General features: G+C 38.7%; 1 protein-coding gene across 11 annotated transcripts in view; it reads left to right on the top strand.

Moving 5' to 3' along the window:
* Positions 1 to 21348, top strand: part of DNAH11 (dynein axonemal heavy chain 11) — a 372548-nt gene that overhangs the window by 145910 nt on the left and 205290 nt on the right. For all 11 annotated transcript variants that reach the window (XM_045052477.1, XM_045052478.1, XM_045052472.1 and 8 more), the window contains 7 exons: positions 3189 to 3320; positions 5135 to 5295; positions 8869 to 9025; positions 9147 to 9292; positions 12471 to 12587; positions 17852 to 17990; positions 21105 to 21197. In XM_045052477.1, the coding sequence (XP_044908412.1) occupies positions 3189 to 3320; positions 5135 to 5295; positions 8869 to 9025; positions 9147 to 9292; positions 12471 to 12587; positions 17852 to 17990; positions 21105 to 21197 (945 nt within the window). The remainder of the gene's footprint in view (positions 1 to 3188; positions 3321 to 5134; positions 5296 to 8868; positions 9026 to 9146; positions 9293 to 12470; positions 12588 to 17851; positions 17991 to 21104; positions 21198 to 21348) is intronic.

Below are 21348 nucleotides of genomic sequence, written 5' to 3' on the forward strand. Positions count from 1 at the left end.
TGAGGTATAGGCAGTTGACTTAAGGCAAATATCTGTGATCCTAGCAGAAACTCCTATAACACTGCTTTGAGCAAGGGCAAGAATAAGGGCTGATTACATGACAGGCTATATGTTTTCTTTTTTTTAATTTTTTTTTTAGCTTTTATTCATTTTTGAGAGCGATACAGTATGAGTGGGGGAGGGGCAGAGAGAAGGAGGCAGAATCTGAACCAGGCTCCAGACTTTGAGCTGTCAGCACACAGCCTGACATGGGACTCGAACCCACCAACCGTGAGATCGTGACCTGAGCTGAAGTTGGACACTCAACCAACTGAGCCACTCAGGCACCCCGACAGGCTATATGTTTTTTAAAAGCTGCCAAGGTACATTTTATATGTCATGGGCCATAAACTTGTAGGTATTGATAATATGACCATCTAGTGATAGTGCCTGATGCTACCACCGAAATGATAGACCTTTTATAACTCTATTTTTGTGGGTACAGAATTTTATGGCTTAAAAAAGAGCATTGCTAGGAACGTTTAATCCCGAAAAATGTCAGATCCCCAACATAGGATGCTGAACAGATAATGTTGACGAGCTGTATTTTTAATCATCTTTCACTTGGATGAACTTTTGTTAAAAATGAATCAATAATGAAGAAATCACAGGTTGTAGGAGCCTTAGACAAGACAACGCATGTGAAAGCACTTGAAATTATAAATGTTCTTACAAGGCATAAGTTATTATTACTGTCGTTACAGCCAATTCTTTTTAACCAAATACTGGAACTGGTATACAAGTTGAGACTTTAAAGACTGGCTGTCTCAACCGAGATGAGAAAATATGCAATGCCAAAACACCTCTTTTCTAACCAACGTGCCTATGAATTTTGTTGGTCAGCTTACGTGTGCAGAGGCTAATAATGTACATGTATTAATCTACTCAGCAAAGACTGAGTACCTACTGTTTGACAGCTAGCCCCTTAGTGGCTCTGGGGATAAAGTCATGTACTAGACAGGCACACATATGCCTTCATGGAACCTAAAATCCAGGGGATAGTGAACATGGTGTGTGTGAAATAACGATCACTTCTGCTTTTTTTTAAAAATAAAGTGGCCACATTTTATAGATGTAAACTATTAAAAGTAGATAAATGCTTATAAGGATGTTGTATATTGTGAATGTCTAAATATTTTTTTTCCTTTGAACAAACTTCCCATTGGGTTTGATTTTGAATCCCTTTCAAAGACCTTTTTTTATAATAAAATTTTAAAAATGTTTATTTTCACAGAGAAACAGAGAAAGCACAAGCAGGGGAGGGGCAGAGAGAGAGAGGGAGAGAGAGAATCCCAAGTAGGCTCTGCACTGTCAGTACACAGCCCGACGTGGGCTCGAACTCACCAACTGTGCCACATGGCCTAAGCCGAAATCGAGATGGACGCTCACCCACCTGAGCCACCCAGGCACCCCTGTCTCGAATGCCTCTTGCACAGTGGATTTCTCCACGTCAAAGTTGGTGGGTGGGTTGGTCTTGCTGAGGCTGGGACAGAAAATTTATGTGCTGTGACCAGTAAGAGCTCAGACGTTGAAGGCATACTGTCTGGATTTGAATTACCCCTCCCCTGCTAATATGCTTGTGCCTCAGTTTCTTCATCTGCAAAGTTAGGATAGTAATAGATTTTTGCAAAGATTGAATCGAACGATGTGGACAATATGGTTTGTCAGTGCCTGGCACCTTGCACAATCTGATTTCATATAAACTATGTGTTATGGTTATTACCTTTCGGCCTGCCTTCTCCATTCATAGTACAGTTACATAACCTTCTCCAGTTCAGCTGCACAGCGGGCTTGGGGAAGTCTGCAGTGTTGGCTGTTTTCTGGGATGTGTTAATAGTGCTGTAGGAAGCGTGTTTTTGACAGGAGGTCACAGAGGTTCGAGAGCCTCTGGTGATGTGTCATATTCACTCATTACCAACTCTCTCAGGAGCTCTAACGGTTTGTAATTGACTTTCCTTTGCGGGGTGAAAAAAAGGAAAAAGGGGACAGTATTATTTTACTCTGTTACCCTGAAATAAGGCAGAATTTGGTGGGGGTGGGGAGGCAAGGCTGGCTAATAAGCCTTGAATAAGGCAGACATGTTCTGAGTAAATAAATATGCTCACAAAATGACCGCTTAAGAGAGTAACTTTAATTTAGATTTGACACAGTTAATGGTAAATATTTTATATCAGATCTAGTTTACACATGTATGTATACCCTCAAAAGTCTGAAACTGAAATAGTTTCACAAAACAATACACATTCTATTGTAATGCAACATTTTCTATTCCATTCTCTTCCCTGTAATTCCATTTCATTCCCTTGCATTCTTTGGAAAGAGACCCGTAGTTTGAAAAATATTGATGTAAGAAATCACTGGACCTGGGGCGCCTTGGTGGCGCAGTCGGTTAAGCGTCCGACTTCAGCCAGGTCACGATCTCGTGGTCCGTGAGTTCGAGCCCCGCGTCAGGCTCTGGGCTGATGGCTCAGAGCCTGGAGCCTGTTTCCGATTCTGTGTCTCCCTCTCTCTCTGCCCCTCCCCCGTTCATGCTCTGTCTCTCTCTGTCCCAAAAATAAATAAACGTTGAAAAAAAAATTAAAAAAAAAAAAAAAAGAAATCACTGGACCTAATAAGAATAGGGATATGAGTAAGAAGAATTAAGTGGGATAGTCTTCCCCTATATGTCTTAAATATTTTCAAAGTAATTGTCCTATCCCTTATGCAAAAAAAACAAAACAAAAAACCCAAATAACCAAAACCACTTGGTATTTAGTTCTTACTATACTTTTACAGAGGTTAGCTCAATTTGACTTTTCAAATTTGTAATCTTTTCTATCCCAGCAAAGTTGTGGATTTATCATCATTAGGGCAGAAAGTCAGTGCAGTGCAGGCAGAAAACCTGGCTTCTACCTCTGGCTTTGTCATTACTCATGTTTTCCTGCCTTCTTGAGTCTCAGCTTGGGGTGAGAGGGGTGTTAAAATATTTATTGTATTTAAAGTAATTAATTTCATAACATCCCTTCCTTTCTCTTCTATTTTTGGGCTGTTTGAGGGCTAGCTGAGATACATACTTGAAACGGTTTTGTAAGCTAGTGTGCTCTTCACAAATTGGACTGTTGGATTCTATATTTGTAACCCTTACCTTCTCTTTACGAAATTTCTTGTAGATTTCTCAGTTGAATACACTGATAGCCCTTTTACTGGGAGAACTTCTACCTGGAGATAGGCAGAAGATCATGACAATTTGTACCATAGACGTCCATGCCAGAGATGTGGTGGCCAAACTTATTTCTCAGAAGGCAAGTTCATAGAAATTTCATGTATTGTGTGTTGTTTCCTAAAAGTGGTGTTTATTGTCAAGAGTACTTCCAAGAAAGGTGTTTTTTAAGTTGTATATTTTTAATTAGTTCTATGAATTTAGTTACACTTGCTGTGAGTGACTTTGATTTAAGTAATTATCTTCATGAGAGTTATCCCAAGTCTTGCACATCAGAGTTTTGCCAAGTCAGGAACCTCCAATCCATACCATCTCAAAAACTAACCTAGGATGTAAGAACCTCGTGAAGTCACTGTGTTCGTTTCCCTGTCTTCAGGCTTTTCTACACATCATCATCTTGGTCTGCTGGCCTGTGATTATCACCTCTCTGGCTTACCCGGCCAATAGCAAAAAGATTGTCATTTAAAACTTCTCTGTGTGCCTTTGATTAGTTTCCTTTGGAAGAAAGAGGAATATTGGTCACCCCTTGTCTTTTTTTTAAGGCTAAATGACATTCTTTGCAGAAGTCACTTTCAGGACATGAATATCCTTCTGACCTCTGTACAGAGCCTTTGTGTCTCCTAAATACTGGCACTGTTGCATGTGAAAGAATTTTCTCAGCTTTTTGCTAAAATACATTTCTACTTAGAAATGTCACAAGTGTGCTTGTCTCCTGAACAACATTGGTGAATCATGCCTGTTGGCTACTTTCTCCTCACCCCTCTTTTGTCTGCTGGTGATGGCACTCTAAAGCAAGACCATTCCTTTTACAATATGAATGCATGTATGTATTTTGAAACGTTTCCTGTTGTTTTTCTAGCTCTTTCTCAATTTATTAAAATCAAAGTGAATTTTCATTCTCTCCAGAAAGTGCCAGCGCTGCTTCTTTGTGTAAGCCATAAATGTAAAAAATACTTCTTCCAAGTTCAGGACCATCAGTGATATTGTGTAATTGCTAATCCAAAACTGATCCCCTCTACCACTTACCAGGTATTCTCATTTTGATAATGGACCATTGGTAACTATTCTTTGAATATGACCTTGCACCTTTTTACATACTTTATTATGTGTTTTCAGTGGTGATGGCTTACAGTAGGATGAATTATGATTTAAAATATGTCCTTTGTACTCAAAGAGGTAAAGACTTTGTCTAATTTCTGATCATCTAATATATACACTTGTACAATGTTGAGATGTATTTAGGCATCAGAACATTTAGTAGATAATAATTTTGGTAACTTAAATGGTTCCCAAGAAGTCCTAGGGTCACAAATGTATTGAAAGAGACTGGAATTGTTTTTTCAAATTGGAAAAAGAATGGATAGGATTAAGAAAAGAAAGAATGGCAATGAAAAAAAAAATACTGTGATTTAATTTAATGAAAAATGAAGTGGAAAATCTCTGTACTAAAAGCAAAACTGGCTTTAGAATGGACTTTGTTGGAAGTATAGTTTATTGATACCTCTGACATGAAGAAATTATGGTTTATATGTTTTACTACAGAGTGTATTTTTCCGTCTGATTTCAATGATGAGAGTATAAAGTTAGAAAAGGGATCAAATCCCCTGGGCTGATTCATAAAAGGGGAAAAAAGCATTGCTTGAACAAATTGATGTTGTTTTATAGTAAAAGCCTTCTTAAAATGAAGACTTTTATTACACATAGTTTTGATGAAGTATTGAACCATCTACATGCAGTTGTGATTTGCAATAGCATGAAGAGATTACTGTCTTGTGAGAATTTTAGAAATAAAATGTGAATCAGCAGAATTGATTAGGTGAATAAAGTGTGTTGCCCCAAAACATACAGTGTCCTTGTAATATCTTGTGATATGTAATGATCTTGTGATATTTTCAGGTTGTCAGTCCCCAAGCCTTTGCTTGGCTTTCTCAACTTCGTCACCAGTGGGAGGACTCCCAGAAACACTGCTTCGTAAATATTTGTGATGCCCAGTTCCAGTACTTCTATGAATATTTAGGAAACAGTCCTCGGCTAGTGATCACTCCTTTAACTGACAGGTAACAAGGATAAGTGGAAGTCAGCTGAGAAAAAGTGAACCAGAATAGTCCCCTAGTGTGGGTAAGGGTGTGTGAGATGGAACAGAAAGGTGTGAGAGAAAATGATGAACAAACGTGGAAACTATGAAAACATGTGTAAATGGGCTAATGGAGTCACATGGTAGACATTGACTTTAGTTTGAGACAAGGTAAAGAGAACCAAATTAGAGAAGCAGAGATAGAGACACTGGATAGACAGATCATGAAATCATGACCAGATTAATATGGCAGAGGGCAGCCCTTGTGATCATTGAGTCCATTCTCTCCCGTTATCCATGGCTAACATTCTGATTCCAGGGTTTGTAACTGCCTCCCACAATTGCATCCCTTTATGGGAAGTGTAAACATAGGAATTGCCTACATTCAGATTAATTTTTGAGGGATTACCTACAGTGAAGAAAAGAAGAGTGGGAACATAGGTCCATGAAATGGTTTAACAAACACTTAGGAAATACTGTGCTGAGTGCTTTTCCAGAATTAATTAAAGAGACAGGGGTCCTGCTCTCATAGAATGCACTTTCTCGTTGACGGTGGCATGTGAGTGGCTGGGAATGAGGAGGAACAATAATCAAATTAACAAAGTTATTTTAGGTAGTAATATATGGTAAAACAAAAATGAAATAGGGTGATATGTTAAAAAGCATTTTGAATGGAGAGTCCACTATAGATTGGGGACGTAAATGACAAGTAGGAACTAGCTATGCAAACATCCTAAGGCAGAAAGTGACAGGCAGAGACAAGTGCACAGTTTCTAAGATGAGAAAGACATCAGCCCGTTCAAGAGATAAACACAGAGCCAATATGGCTCAAGTAGGTCAAAGGGGAGGGGGTTACCATTATTCAAAGTTCATTGCCACTTGACTTTAAGTCAATATATACATACCGTCAGAATGTTGTAGGTAAGGATAAGCCACTTTGGCATGAAATTCCGTATTAGTATTCCATCCTCTGTTGAATTACTTGGTGAGAGAAAGCATGTATATTCATGGGCATTCGTGAAAGAGGAAAGACACCTCAAAATCACAAGAGTGTTCCTACTTATCCAGTTTCACCATACATACAGTTTATCTGGGAATGAATGTGTAGGCATTTTTTTTTTTTTCTGGGCTCCTGGGTGTCTCGGTTGAGCATCTGACTTCATTTCAGGTCATGATCTCACATTTGTTGGTTCAAGCCCCACATCAGGCTCTCTGCTGACAGCTCAGATCCTAGAGCCTGCTTTGGATTCTCTGTCTCCTTCTCTTTCTGCCCCTCCTCTGCTTGTGCTCTGTCCCTCTCCATCTCTTAAAAAAAAAAAAAAAGAAAGAAAAGAAAAAAAAAAGACAGTGTCAGCAGTTTTAAATATGTCAGTAAAGCTGGCTTGTGTTGATGGTCTTAGGAAGTCCGTGAAATTCTTGCACTAGCTTTGTGATTATTCTTGCTTGTATGAATCTGTTCCCGATTTTATCACTGATAAATTGTAATTCTGTTTTTCTAATTCAGCTCTCTTTAATTTGTCTCTAACTAAAACTCTGTTTGCTATCTTAACTAGTTAATTTATGTACTTCTTTCAGTGTGAGAGATTAAAATTTGTATCTTGACAAAATCACTTGAGAGTAGTCAAAACTTCAAATGCTAAAAGTCTACTATATATGTGCCATTATAAATAAAGATGAGAAGAAGGGAGGCACAGGGTGTAGGAGAAGATGGGAAGAGACACTTCAGAGTGTGCCAGTAAGTGAGGACTAATAGCTTATTAACTTTTTGATTAAAAAAAAATCACTATGTGGTTTATTTGCAGCTTAAAAGGAAGCTGAATGTTCCTTTTGATAGAGTGAATGGTGCTGTGTAAGATGTTCACTTGGTGAACATTTCTTTTCCATTACATTTTTTGGGTTGTTTACTGATTGTTGACATTAACACAACGTTGCCTTCCAAACATGCTCATTACATCTCGTATGATGTTGATCTTCCCCTTGTGTGTGGTAGGCAGGGCAGTCAACCTCCGCAACAGTTCCTGCTTCCCTACATGGGCAGGTTCAGAGACGTAGGTCAACCAGCTTGTAACTGAGAGACTTGGGCTGGAGTGCAGGTGGACTGGGTAGGAGTGTGAAGGATAAGCCGTTACAGAGAGACCCAAAACATAATGGCGTCAAGTCCATGGAGGCAGATGTGTCACTTGCATAAGTAACAGTCCAGAGGAGAGGGGCTCAGTAGTACAGGCTGGCAAGTGGCCAACATGCCAAACAAGACTTCCGCCTTTGTTTTGGCAAGTGAAAGAAGGCAAAAGATCTAGAAGGAGCTGTTGTGGGATTTCTCTACAGCATTTCAGCACACAGTGTGTTCATTGGAGTTTGGTCACTTGGCTGCTCCTGGCTGGAGGGTGGGGGGAAATCTAGGTGGAGCAAATAGCCACACGTCCAACCAAAACTTGGAACCATGAGAGAAGATTATTAGCAGATAGTCTGCACTATAAAAAAATACTGTAATTCCTAGTTCAGAGGTCTTTGCTTTCCATATTCATTGTAAGATGTGCTTAAACATGTGATGACCGTAAAATATAGATACACTTTACATTTGCATAAGTAATTGCTTCTGTTTGCCTAGCACTCTGAATTTTTTAAAGCATCTATCTTTGGCATTTTTAATGAATCTGTACAATAAATTCCTCATATTACAGAGGCACGTTGTAATATGAAATGAGAGGCACATTGATGTCAAAAGACTTATTTAAGATTAACATCTGATGATTGGCAAAGTAGACCCTAGTCCCTTGACTACAGATGTCCATGTGTATGTCTTTCTATTAGGTCCACTGTCTGTAGTAATACAGAAGTAATTTATGAAAACCTCATGTTAGATCCTTGCTATTTGTTAGTTTTTCTTCTTTTACAAGTATTAAATTCTGTCTTTGTATAATTCTCCTCAGACTGAGAACCTCTGAATCTTTCCTGTAAAAATAGGTATTATCATAATCTAAATGCATGTAGCAACATGTTCAAAATGAATTCCTGATATATATTTTAATGTAACAAATTTTGTTTTGTGTAGTTGCTTTATATATTGAAATACATATATATTTGCATACTTTACATTTATATATATTTACGTATCTCATCTCTTAATGTATTCATTAAGTATCAGTTTAATGAAGTCAATGTTTAATTCATCACCAAGATTTCTGTTTTTCTTTTATAAACAATAGTTTTGAGACGTTGTCTGCCATATTAATAGTATCTCTACCTAGGCATATCAGAAATTCAAAGGCATTACAAATCAAGTGTTATTTGTATTGATACACAGCTCTTAGAAAATAAGAAAAAGCAATACATGCTTTATTTTTTTAAGTAGCCAACCTAAAATTAAATTTGATATAAATTATTATTCTGACTCTTGTTATTGCCATGAACAAATCCTAGGTATATTAATATTGATTGTTATGACCATATTGTAGAGCCTGACTTCTTAAACTAAAAAAACAAAGTTGTATTCTCCATTTTGTTTTCTAGAAATATGATATCAGCCTGTAACATTGGTATTTTTTGTTATTGAAAGGTGTTACATCACTTTAACTCAATCACTTCATTTAACCATGAGTGGAGCCCCAGCTGGCCCAGCAGGTACAGGAAAAACAGAAACCACCAAAGATCTTGGACGTGCCCTTGGCATGATGGTTTATGTATTCAACTGTTCAGAGCAAATGGACTACAAAGTAAGATAGTCATAAAATGTTATATTCTGACAATATTATTTATTCCTGATTTGGAATGATTGAAACTAATAGCTCAAAACCTTCTTCTGTTAAATTCTCAATGGCTCGCTCTATGATTTAGTCCATAGGAAATATCTATAAGGGATTGGTGCAGACAGGAGCTTGGGGCTGCTTTGATGAATTCAATCGAATTTCTGTGGAGGTTCTGTCAGTGGTGGCAGTGCAAGTGAAAATGATACATGATGCCATCAGAAACAGGAAAAAGAGGTGAGTAGCGCCTGGCTTCTTTCTATTGTTACGGATACAAAGAGAAACATAAAATAGTGAAGCAAACCTCGTCTTCTTCGCTTGCTGCCTATCTGTGTCTTGTAAAATGGATAAAAGCAAACCTCATCTTCTTCGCTTTCTGCCTATCTGTGTCTCGTGAAATGGATAAAATAAGAGGAACTGGTTTATTTTGAAGAATGATTTTGAATAACCTCCTATTTTTGTTAGCGGTTTTTAATTGTTGAATGCAACAAAGGTGTACTACATTTATACGTAAAAAAATAAACCCTCTTGATGATGCTAAATCCACTTAGCAGTTCTCCGTTCTGTTCTAACTTGACCTTCTGTTTGCACTGGACACAATTGGTCCCTCCATTCTGCCGGACACGCTTCTTCACATTGGTTCCAAGACACCACCATCCTCCTGGTTTTTTCCCAGCTTCGGGGATGCCCCTGGGCTGATTTCTTCTCATCTACAAAATCAGAAAAAGTATAGTAACTATCTTACTGATCATCGTGGTACCTAAATGCAGAGCCCTGGGACAAGTGTCTGGCACATAGCCCTGTATCAGTGTTTGCTGTTATTTTTTGTTGTTATTTTCTGACCTATCAGTATTAGATGTCACAAGGCTCAATCTTTGGGTCTCATTCCCTTGGTAATTCCACCCAGTCATGTGGCTTTGAGAACCATCTGTCTGCTGGTGGCTGCTGGGTGCCCAGACTTCCTTTCTCTGATACCTTGACCTCCAAAGACAGTGCCTGTTGGAGCGTCTCAGGACTCCACTTGCTGCCCCGTAGGCCTGTTATATTTAATAGATGCAAAATCAAAATCCAGGTGTCTCCACCAACACTGCTTGCTCAATGTTCCATCACAGTAGAGTACACACTACACTCTGCTCGTTACTCAGTTACTCCACAAAACTTCCCAGATATATCCAGAGCCTAACGGCGTCTCAACATGATGCCACATTCTAAAAGACAAAACATGACTGGCACTTGGGGACTGATGGCTTAATTGGAGAAGTTAGTATTAGAGTGGTTTTCTTTATAACATTTGTTTGTGGTTTTCTTTACACTATTTTTTGTATACAGGGAAATCTCATTTTATTTGGCCTACCCACTTACTCGCACTCCTTAGGGCATTTTGCTCAGCTAGCTGTCTTATCCATAGGGACAGTTCAATCTCCCAGTGAGGGAAAGCCCCTGGAAACTGTGACTCTGTTATAGAAGTTTTCACTTATTGTATATGACATCTAGAAATTCCCACCTCTTAAAAAACCTCTCAGTGCTTCTATCATGTGGCTCTGGGATACCACTTGACTATGACCACATGTCTGCTGCCTTACCTGCCCCTACTCTAAGACCATGTTAGAGAAGATTAGATTCTTTCCTTTTTGACTCCCCCCCCCCCAGATGTATTTCATTTAGTTTTTAGTCAAAATCTTATTATTTGATGTAACCCAGATGTCATTTGAGGCCATCCATTCTTTACTTTTTTTTTTTTTTTTTAACATTTATTTATTGTTGAGAGACAGAGCATGAGCAGAGGACGGGCAGAGAGAAGAGAGGAAGACACAGAATGTGAAACAGGCTCCAAACTCTGAGCTGTCAGCACAGAGCTGGGTGCGGGGCTCGAACTCACAAACCGTAAGATCATGACTTGAGCCGAAGTCAGACACTTAACTGACTGAGGCACCCAGGTGCTCCGAGGCCATCCTTTCTTAAGGAGATTTAGATAACTGATCCGTGCAAGGATTTCTGGATACTCCTAACTATACTTACTGGTAGTTTCTTCTTTGTCCCTGTCTCTGTGTATGTAAGTTGTGCCTGTTTGTCTCAGGCTGGCCCATGGACAGATGGCTAGTCTTCTTGATGTTTTCATGAATTATTACATGCTCTTTATATTCAAGAATTTAAGAGATGGAACCATGCCTCAACAACAAAGCCTATGTGCATCTTGCTGGCTCTACCTCCTCAAAGTCTATACCCTTCACTGTGGCTATCCCTGCTGTATCATGGGAGAGCACGCAGGGGCCCTTTTATAGCAGCTCCCTCTCTGTGAGTGGCCCTGTCAGGCTTCTCTGCCTTCCCTGGCCTGATATGCTGGGATTGAAGATTTCTCCCTTACTACCTTGGCTATACAAAATCCATCTTCTCTTGGTTACTTGGTTATCTAGTATCTAAGAAGCTCTTAGTCCTAAAATCTGTGTCTCTTTTCCCTCTCCCTTGTGTCAGGTAGGCCCAGCTCCTCGACTACTCTAGCCCTTGCCTTTTTCAACAAGAGAGAGCACTTTCTCTTTTACCATCATTTGAAAGTTTCCTTCTACTGTCCTTCACTTTGGCTCCTCTGGCTCTTGCCTGTTTCATTGCTCTGGCCGTCAGCAGCCTAACTAGACCCTTGCAGATCTTTCTACACATCTTTCGCTTCTTCTCCAATGCATTTAAGTGATGAGAATAGCGATAGTCATAGCTAACATCTGTTGAGTATGTACCGTATTCTAGGCATTGTCCTCTTAGCCATTTATACATATAATCTCTTTTAATCCTCATATGATCCAGTAAAGTAGATAATATTATCACCACCCCCTTTCCTTTTTATGAGATGAAGGAATTGGAACGTACCTAAAGTGATAGATCTGCTCTCTGAACACTCACAATCTGGCTCCACAGATAGCTTTCCTAACCACCACACTATTCTGCCTCTCCGTGGTAGTCAGTAGATATTTGCTGAATAAATGGGAGGCAGTGAAGGAGGAAGGTGAGTAAATAGACTTAATAAAGGTGGAACAAAGATGTCACTTTGTCCTCTTAACATGGATATTTTCTGTCTTTGCGGCGTCCCATTCAAGGAATTGCAGCCCATGTTGAAGGCAAAAATGACATCCCATTTCGATGTTAAAGTAGCCACGTCCTCATTTTTATATTCCAGCATATAAGGCCATGCTAAAATATAAAACAATACTTCCCATATTTGTAACTCTTTGCGGGGAAGGGAGTGTATTTTTAATAAACATGCTTCAAAGATTTTCAAAATTGTATGCATATGAATTGTAAAGAAAATCACCCAGAATCAACAGCTGCCTAATAATAATTTGCATTTTGCAGTGGTGTGCATTTGTCATTGTGTATTCACATTCAATGAGCACGTTTAATTCCATCAACATTCTTCTTACGGTAGATTTGTATTTCTTGGGGAAGCCATCACACTGAAGCCATCAGTTGGAATATTTATTACGATGAACCCAGGATATGCTGGTCGAACTGAATTACCGGAAAATCTCAAAGCTCTTTTCAGGCAAGTGTTAAGCTTTGTGGTTTAGCATCTGGAGCACTCATGCCACCTAATGTTGCTGGTTTGCACTGTTAAATGATTTGTCTTTACTTGAGAATTCCTGTGGAAAACCTCTTATTATTGCTTTGGGATTCCTGATAGAACTTCCATCATGATAAGTTTAACTCTTTTGAAATATGAAGCCAGAACTTAAAATCATTACTTAAAAGTTGCATGGTACATTCAAACATTGAATACTAGCTCTTTTATAATGATGTCTGTATTATAAACAAAGTTTTTTTATTAGTTATAGAATATGTGGAAAATACAGAAAAGGATAAAGAAGAGGTTACAGCTTTACCACCCAGAAGTGGTAATTGTTACCTTTTTTTGGCCTCTTTTATAATTCACATTTTATGAAGTTAAGATATTATTTTAGGTATGATTTTTATTTAGTTCTTATTTAATATTTTGACATAAGTAGTTTATTGTATTATTGGAAATTCCTTGGAAATGCTATTTTATGTAGCTTCAAAACAGTCTCTTTCATGGCTTATCTATAATTTTCTTAACTGTTCCCTATTGTCTGACCTGAAGGGTTTGTGTTTTTCTTTGCAGTTTTTTATGATCATAAAACAGACTATAAATATCTCTTCACATGAAGAGTTACCCTATTTCAGATTATTACCCAGAATAGATTTGTACATGTAGAATTACCTGGTGAATGAATAAAATACCTATCGATGACCTGCCTTCCAAAAATATTTTACCAATGTATACACCTATTAACAGTCTGTCAGAGAAGCTGTACTGTATCTGAACCAGTTGTGTTTCTCTCCTATTTTAAATCAACTTTGTTCAGGTATAATTTCATGTAATAAATTGCATGCATTTAAGGGTACAGCTTGTGAAAACATTTACCACAATCAAGATATGGAATATTTCCAACCCCTGGAAGCGGTGCCTCTTTGACATTAATCCCCCATACAACAGATGTGTCTTCTGTGGCTCTAGGTTAAATTTTCCTTTCCTAGAGTTCATGTTCTGTACTTGTTTGTACTCGTCTGTGTTAGCTTCTTTCCTTGAATGATAAGGTTTGGGGATTCCTCCAAGTTGAGGAGATCAGTAGGTCTTTTGTAGGTGATTAGTATTCTGTTGTAGAGACATATTACAACCTGTTTATCCATACACCAGTTGATGGACATTTGGGTTTCCAGTTTGGGGCTCTTATGAATAAAGCTGCTATGAACAGTCCTCTACAATCTTTGTGTGAACATATATCTTCTTTTGGGTAAACACCTATGAAGGAAAGTCTCATGGCAAATATGTGTTTGACTGTATTAGAATCTGCCAGTTGGGTTTCCAAGATGGTGGTACTATTTTACAGTCTCACCGTCAGTATATGAGAATTTTGATTGCTCTATGTTCTTACCAAGTTGTAGTCCATCTAATAGATACGTGGAGGTATGTCATTGTGGGTTTAGTCTGCTGCATTTGCATGATGGATCATGATTTGAACATCTTTGAACTTACTGGCCATTCCCTTCACTTTTTTGAAGAGCTGTATTGTGTATGCTTCCTTTGTTAAATTCATATATTGCAAATACTTCACTCCTAATTTGTGGCTTGCCTTTTAATTTTCTTAATGGTGTCCATTTTAAATGTCCATTTAAAAATTTTTTTTTAATTTTTATTTATTTTTGAGAGAGAAAGAGAGAAACAGAACGTGAGCGGGAGAGGGGCAGAGAGAGAAGGGGACACAGAATCTGAACTGGGGACCGTGAGATCGTGACCTGAGCCGAAGCTGGATGCTTAACCGACTGAGCCACCCAGGCACCCCTAAATGGTGTCCATTTTGAATGAGATGGAATACAGTTTATCAATTTTTTTTTAATATGCTAGTTAAGAAAGTTTTACTAGTCCCAAGTTGCAAAAATTTTCACAGGTTTTCTGCCAGAAGTTTTGTGGTATTGTCCTTTTTCTGTTAAGGTGCTAGATTATATTGATTGATGTTTTCCATTGCTAAACAATTCTCCAATGCTGCATTCCTGGGATAAATTCTACTTAGTCAGGAGATACTATTTTTTATATTTATTTTGCTGGCCTCAACATGCTACTATTTTTTTTTAATTTTTTTTTTAACATTTATTTATTTTTGAGACAGAGACAGAGCATGAACGGGGGAGGGTCAGAGAGAGAGGGAGACAAAGCATCTGAAACAGGCTCCAGGCTCTGAGCTGTCAGCACAGAGCCCAACACGGGGCTTGAACTCATGGACCGCGAGATCATGACCTGAACCGAAGTCGGACGCTTAACCGACTGAGCCACCCAGGCTCCCCTCAACATGCTACTATTTTGTTAAGGATTTTTTTTAAATTTTTTTTTCTAACATTCATTTTTGAGTGACAGAGACAGTGTGTGAGTGGGGGAGAGGTAGCGAGAGGTGGAGACACATAATCTGAAGCAGGCTCCAGGCTCTGAGCTATCAGCACAGCGTCCAACCTGAGGCTTGAACTCGCAGACTGTGAGATCATGACCTGAATTGAAGTCGGAAACTTAACCAATTGAGCCACCCAGGCGCCCCTGGTTTGTTAAGGATTTTTAAATCCACACCATGAGGGATATTGGTCTATAGTGTCCTTTCTTGTAGTATCTTTATCTTGTTTTGACATTAGGGTATGCTGTCCTCATGAAACTAGTTGGCAAATGCTCCCTTGCCTATTTTGTTGAGAGTTTGTGTGGGATTGGTATTATTTACCCCTTATTTTATTTTATTTTATTTTATTTTATTTTATTTTATTTTATTTTTTTATTTACCCCTTAAATACAGGATAGAATTAAACAGTGAAGCCATCTGGGCCTGGGTTTTTCTTTGTGGGAGTTTTTTGGGGGGGGTTTTGTTCATTTTTTTTATTTACCCCTTAAATACAGGATGGAATTAATCAGTGAAGCCATCTGGGCCTGGGTTTTTCTTTGTGGGAGTTTTTTGGGGGGGTTTTTGTTCTTTTTTTGGGGGGGGGATAGACTCAACTTCTTTGATATGGAGCTATTCATATTTTTTATTTCTTTTATTAGTTTTTGGTAATTTCCATCTTTTAAGAAGTCTTTCTACATTATCTAGATTATTGAATGTATTGGCATTTATTTGTTCATAATATTCCTTTATTATCTATAGTGACATCTTCAGTCCATGTCTTTTATGGGTAATTTGTGTCTTCCCTCCTGTTTTTGCTTTTTTGAGCTAGAGGTTTATCAGTTACATTTTCAAGAATTCTTTGGTGTTCACAGTATATATTATTATTCAGTGTCTGCCTTCAAAATGATAGGCTATTTAACATATGAGGTAAGAACCTCTATAGTTTTAGAGTGATTTCTTTCCCTTCTTTTAAGCTTGAAATTTACTTGTCCATCTGTCTAGATATTTAATCATGTTTCATTTGTATTTTCTTCTAATTTTTATAGTATGAATTTTTAAATGTACTTTATTTGTCGAGAACTTCTTTTGGTTGGTAACGTGAGTATTTAAACAGAATTCTGTTCCCAAATAGTCAATTAGTCCAGCATGCTTTATTAAATGTTTTTCTTTCTTCATAAAACAGCTTGCCTAGCATAGTGGCTGTATGATGTCTATTTTTAAAAAAAAATAATTTTAGACACCATCTATCCTTAGAAACGTAATGATTATAGAATACTTGGATTTTGAAAATGGTACATCTTTCCAGTATTTTTACATTTGTATCCCAGTTCATCTCCTGCATGTTTTGATTTGGGTCTCAAAATTTGAAATTGTTTTGTGCCGTGTTCGTAAATTTGGTCTAACGAAGTAGAGCCTCACTTATGTTGCGGTGCTAGTACTCATGTCAGCAAAGTTTGAAGGCCAGTTTGGATGACGCAAGTAGCATTCATGAGTGGAGGAGGCTCAGGCTACTATGCCTGAGCCCTGAGTGCGTCCTGATGCCACCATTGACCTGCCTCGGGCCTGAGCGTATGTGCTTGCCCTTCTCAGAACCTTAGTCTGCACTCCGCAAAATACTGATGAGGAGAGGAGCCGCTTCGTAGACTTGTGACAATTAAGGGAGAGAGTGCATGAAAAGCTTGTCATGCTCTGTATGGCGTGAAGAAAGTGCTCAGTAAAAAAAGTTGTCAGTATTAACGTATGTACCACGCAAGTCAACTCACTGCCTTTTCTGTCCTGTCCCCTGTTTACTGTTCATCTTTAGTATTTCTATCCTATGATAAGAGTACAAAGCGTGGGGAAAGTGTGGGTGTAATTTAAATAGGAGAAATAGTCACGGCATAGATCCAAAGAAACTTAGGAATGTTTAGGGTGAAAACCTAGATATGCACACTCTAGACTGTAATTATATTTATAAAAGCAGGTGGAGGAACACTTTGGACTGTGTACTTTAAGAATTCTAAAATAGCAGGCTTATTTACTTATTTGGTTCCTTTTTTGCCCTTCAGTTGAATAGAATGTTTTCAGATGTTGCTGTCCAGGGCAGTGGTCTTTGGGGAGGACTTTGTGGAACTCCCCCTCCAAGAAGGGGAGTTAAACGTTACGTTTTGGTAAATTTTTATCTTAAAAGTATAACCAAGCTGGCCTGAGGCAGTGGCCTGCTAGAAAGAGCCTGTACCAGCTTGAAAGCACTGATGGTTAAATTTTCATGAATTCTATAAGCACAGCCACTGAATGGAAACTTAATTATATAAACATTTGATTATATTTAAAACAAAAGTGATAAATACTCAGAACGCATCACTATTTCAGTCATACTGATGCGCTTAGATCGTTTATATCTGTCTGCTTGGTGGTATGCTACTGCACATCTCTTCCCAGGCCCACATTTAGTGGTATGTTGATAGATTGAAGTTAGCCATGGTGCAGGTGTTTATTCTGTGGAAACCCGCAAATGCTATTTTTGGAGAGCCAGTCATTAAGCATTTACTAGCTCAGCACAGGCCACAAGTAAAGGTGGCCTCTAGCCCCGAGTATCACTCAGTTTTCTACAGTGATGACTTACTTATAGGAGAATATACCACAGATGTTCCTTAAGCTCTTACACCCATCCTTCTGTCATTTCCAGACATTCCGTCTTTTTCTATGTATCTAGTAACTGACAGACATTTTTTAGTTGAAGCAGAGGGTCTTGTTAGCTGTGATGGACAGAGGTAATTGTGAACTGCTTCAGAATGGTGAGAATGTTGGTACAAATTAATCATTTGATTTCAGCAATCTGTACGTATTACCTTAGAACGTTTTAAAACTAAATTTCGTATTTCCTTTTCAGACCCTGTGCCATGGTGGCGCCTGACATTGAGCTAATCTGTGAAATCATGTTAGTTGCTGAAGGCTTTGCAGACGCGCGTTCACTAGCCCGCAAGTTCGTGACATTGTACACACTCTGCAGGGGGCTCCTCTCCAAGCAGGTGAGGGGTTTTTTGTTCTCTTTCCTAGGTTTCTACATCCCATTAAAACTGCTTTTGACACATAGATGCTGGGTACTTTATCACTCACGTTACAGTTAGACCTTTTAGAGTAATTTTGTATTTTCCGTAAAATTTTGCAAATCTTTATTTTAGTATTTGCAATATTCTTTTTCTGATTTTAAACATGAGACATTTTAAGTTGACTGTTGATTGGTACTATGTACAATTGTCAGTGGGCTCTGTGATCGTCTTTAACTCTCACCAATGTTATAATTGTTCATGGAATTTTATGCTGCCTGCTTTGTTGGTGAGAGTATTATTTTCTAGTGAGAGACGGCAAGAGTGTTTATAAGAATCAGAAGAGGTAAAGGTGATTTTCCAAAGAACCCTTCAAGACATGTTAAATGAAAATTTTTCTCATTTGGTGGTAATCCCTTATTTGAAGGTGGGTTTGTTATTTGTTTTTACATTCGGTGTGTGATTCCCTAGTCTCTGAAGTGGGTCAGACCTGTTTTTGGTTTTGTTGTGTTTTTGGGTTTGTTTTTTTTTTTTGGAGTATAGCTGATGCTCATTGATGTTAGTTTCAGGTGTATGGCACACTGATTGGATACCTCTGTACATTATGCTATGCTCACCACAAGTGTGGCTCCCGTCTGTCACCATACAAGGCTGTTACAGTACCATTGACCATATTCCCTGTGCTGTACCTTTTATTCCTGTCCAGTAGCTAGCTTCTTGCTGTTTCACTGAAGTTGCTGATGAGCTACACAAATTATGTATGTATCAGCCTCATTATTTTTAAATTCAGCTTTGTGGTCACCTTTGACCTCACTTTTTCGATGACCTTTCATTAATTCCTGGTGACATTATTTTGCAGCTTTTCTGGCATGAAAGTATTAAAATGCCACAGTTAGAACCACATAGTTACCTGTACTGACAGATGTACTTATTTTGAATTACCTGTCGTTAAGGTGGAATTTGGACTCTGAGAGTGAAATTGATGTTGTCCTTTTAATATGTAAATTTACATTCTGGGGGGAAATCCTAGCAAATTTAACAACATGGAAAAATGTTTATGACAGTGTTCTATGCAAAAAATGCAGCATGCCAAACTAGATACGATCTACAACTTGCATTTATTTTACACTTAGACTGCATGTATTATATAAAGTAACTGGGAAGTACGTAGTGATTTTTGATTTTTGTCTCTGGGTGATAATACTGTGAGTATTCTTTATTTTTTTCCTTGTTTGTGGTATCCTTCTTATTTTTTCGAGGAGTTCATTTTAATTTTATCATGGGCAGAAGTCAGAAGAAAACAATGTCACTGAACCCGGGCAGTACAGAGTTGCAACCGCATCCATTCCCAGTAGTAGTATTTAAACACTGACTGAGCACTTACTGTATCCAAGTAACATGTTGGTTGATTAAGAGGACAAGCAAGAACACATGAAACCAGCACACTCAGAGTTCGGAGTTCGGAGAACTTCCGGGATTGAGTTTCCGTTAGATAAAAATTAGAAGAACATGCAGGAGGAGATGATCATAGTTTCTTCCTTGAAAACCATAAGGTATGAGGGAGGTGTTGGGAGGAAAGGTAGAACAGACGAGGAGAGCATTCTCCAACTAGAGGAATGTCATGGGGCAGATGAGGGAAGGCAGTGAGGCCAGGACAGAAGGGCTGAGTTAGAAGTATGGACGCTGATACTTTTCTAAACTGTAGGGATTTAAGAAGAACCTGTGGATGGTTTTGACTGATGGACTAGCATAATGAGAACAGTGAAGATTATTTCAGCAGTTGTTGGATTTACATGTTGAGAAGGGTCACCAACTCGTCTTAAACCTGTGTCCAGAATTTCTTCTACCCCCTCTACTTTAATGTTCTTACTGCACTGACTTAGCCCCCTCCTCAGTCTCTCTGACCTCCTCACTCCAGTTCTTGCCCTTTGCCTTCTCTCCTTAAGCCATCATCTTTTTCTGCATCGTGGCTCTCAAATGGGTTTTTACCGTGACCCACAGTAAAAAAATACTCCTTCTGTTGAGGCTCAGGACCCACACCCGTGTGTCATATGCACAGCTGAAACAACAGTTTTCACCCAACACTTCTTGCCCTTCTTATTTGCAACGCATTATGGTATTTTTCATTCTGTTTTCTTCTGTTCTGTTGCCAGCAGAAATGATGGTCAAGACCTACTAAATTTATTTTACTATTCACTGCTGGATTGAAGGACATATTTATATGTGGATATATTGTTTCACTGTTCACAAAGCATTTTATTCTTTCAACAGCCTTGTAAAGTGGTTAGATCCTTTTATGTGCATTTTTATGGATGATGCTTGGAGAGGGTGCTGACTTTCCCACAGGCGCCATTGAGAGATAATTTGAGAGAAAAGTTGTCACTCTGTGGGTGGTAGATGAAAGGCAAAAGAGAGCAATCTTTTAATTCATTGTCCCTTTACTGAGTACCTACCTGTGCAGTGCACCATGTTGGGACCTACAAGACAACAGGGAATAGATCTGTCCTCTGTTCTCCAGGAGCCCAGAGCCTGTGAAAGGAATCTTCTGTCGGGATTATGTGAAACTCTCAAAGCGGACATACTGTTATATCCCTGAATTGTAATAATAAAGTTTGTACTGCACTAAATGCCAGAGTTAGGGCTGGAGCGTCTGATTGATTAAGAGGTAGAGTTATTAGGGCAAGTAGAGATCTGGGTCTGGGAGGGGTGGACTCCCAGGGTTATCTGTTGAAGTCACACTGGAGAAATAGGCCGTGTTTAGAGGTGAAAATTTGCAAGTAGTTCAACTCAGTGTTAGCAGGTTTACTGAGACGAGAGCAGGGAAGACGGATGGATCCTTGGGCACGCTGCAACTCAGTGCTATGGGAAGAAGAGATCTGCTGACGGAGGCAGAGAATCAGGAGAAAGAGGGAGGAGGATACTGAAGGGATGTGGTTTTTACAAATTGGAAGAGAACAGGAAAATAGTACTTTACATCATTAAAGCATGTATTTATCTGAACTCTTTTCTTACAGCTTTTGGCTTTTACTCCTGGAATGAGAAGCTTATTCCCTTTGAAAATCTTTGAGAAAATATAACCTATGTTTTGATTTTTAGGATCATTATGATTGGGGACTTCGCGCTATTAAATCTGTCTTGGTTGTAGCTGGCTCCCTGAAACGAGGAGATAAAAATAGACCCGAAGATCAGGTACCACAGTGCTAATAACATGGTTTTGTGGAGTGGGTAGCTAAACAACTTCACAGAAATGAAAGTATGTATCTGGATGGTGGGCCAGGCCTAGCGCAACTTTTATTTCTTTTTTTAAGTTTGTTTATTTTGAGAGAGACAGAGGCACCAC

The sequence above is a fragment of the Felis catus genome, chromosome A2 (assembly GCF_018350175.1).
Source record: "Felis catus isolate Fca126 chromosome A2, F.catus_Fca126_mat1.0, whole genome shotgun sequence".
NCBI lineage: Eukaryota > Metazoa > Chordata > Mammalia > Carnivora > Felidae > Felis > Felis catus.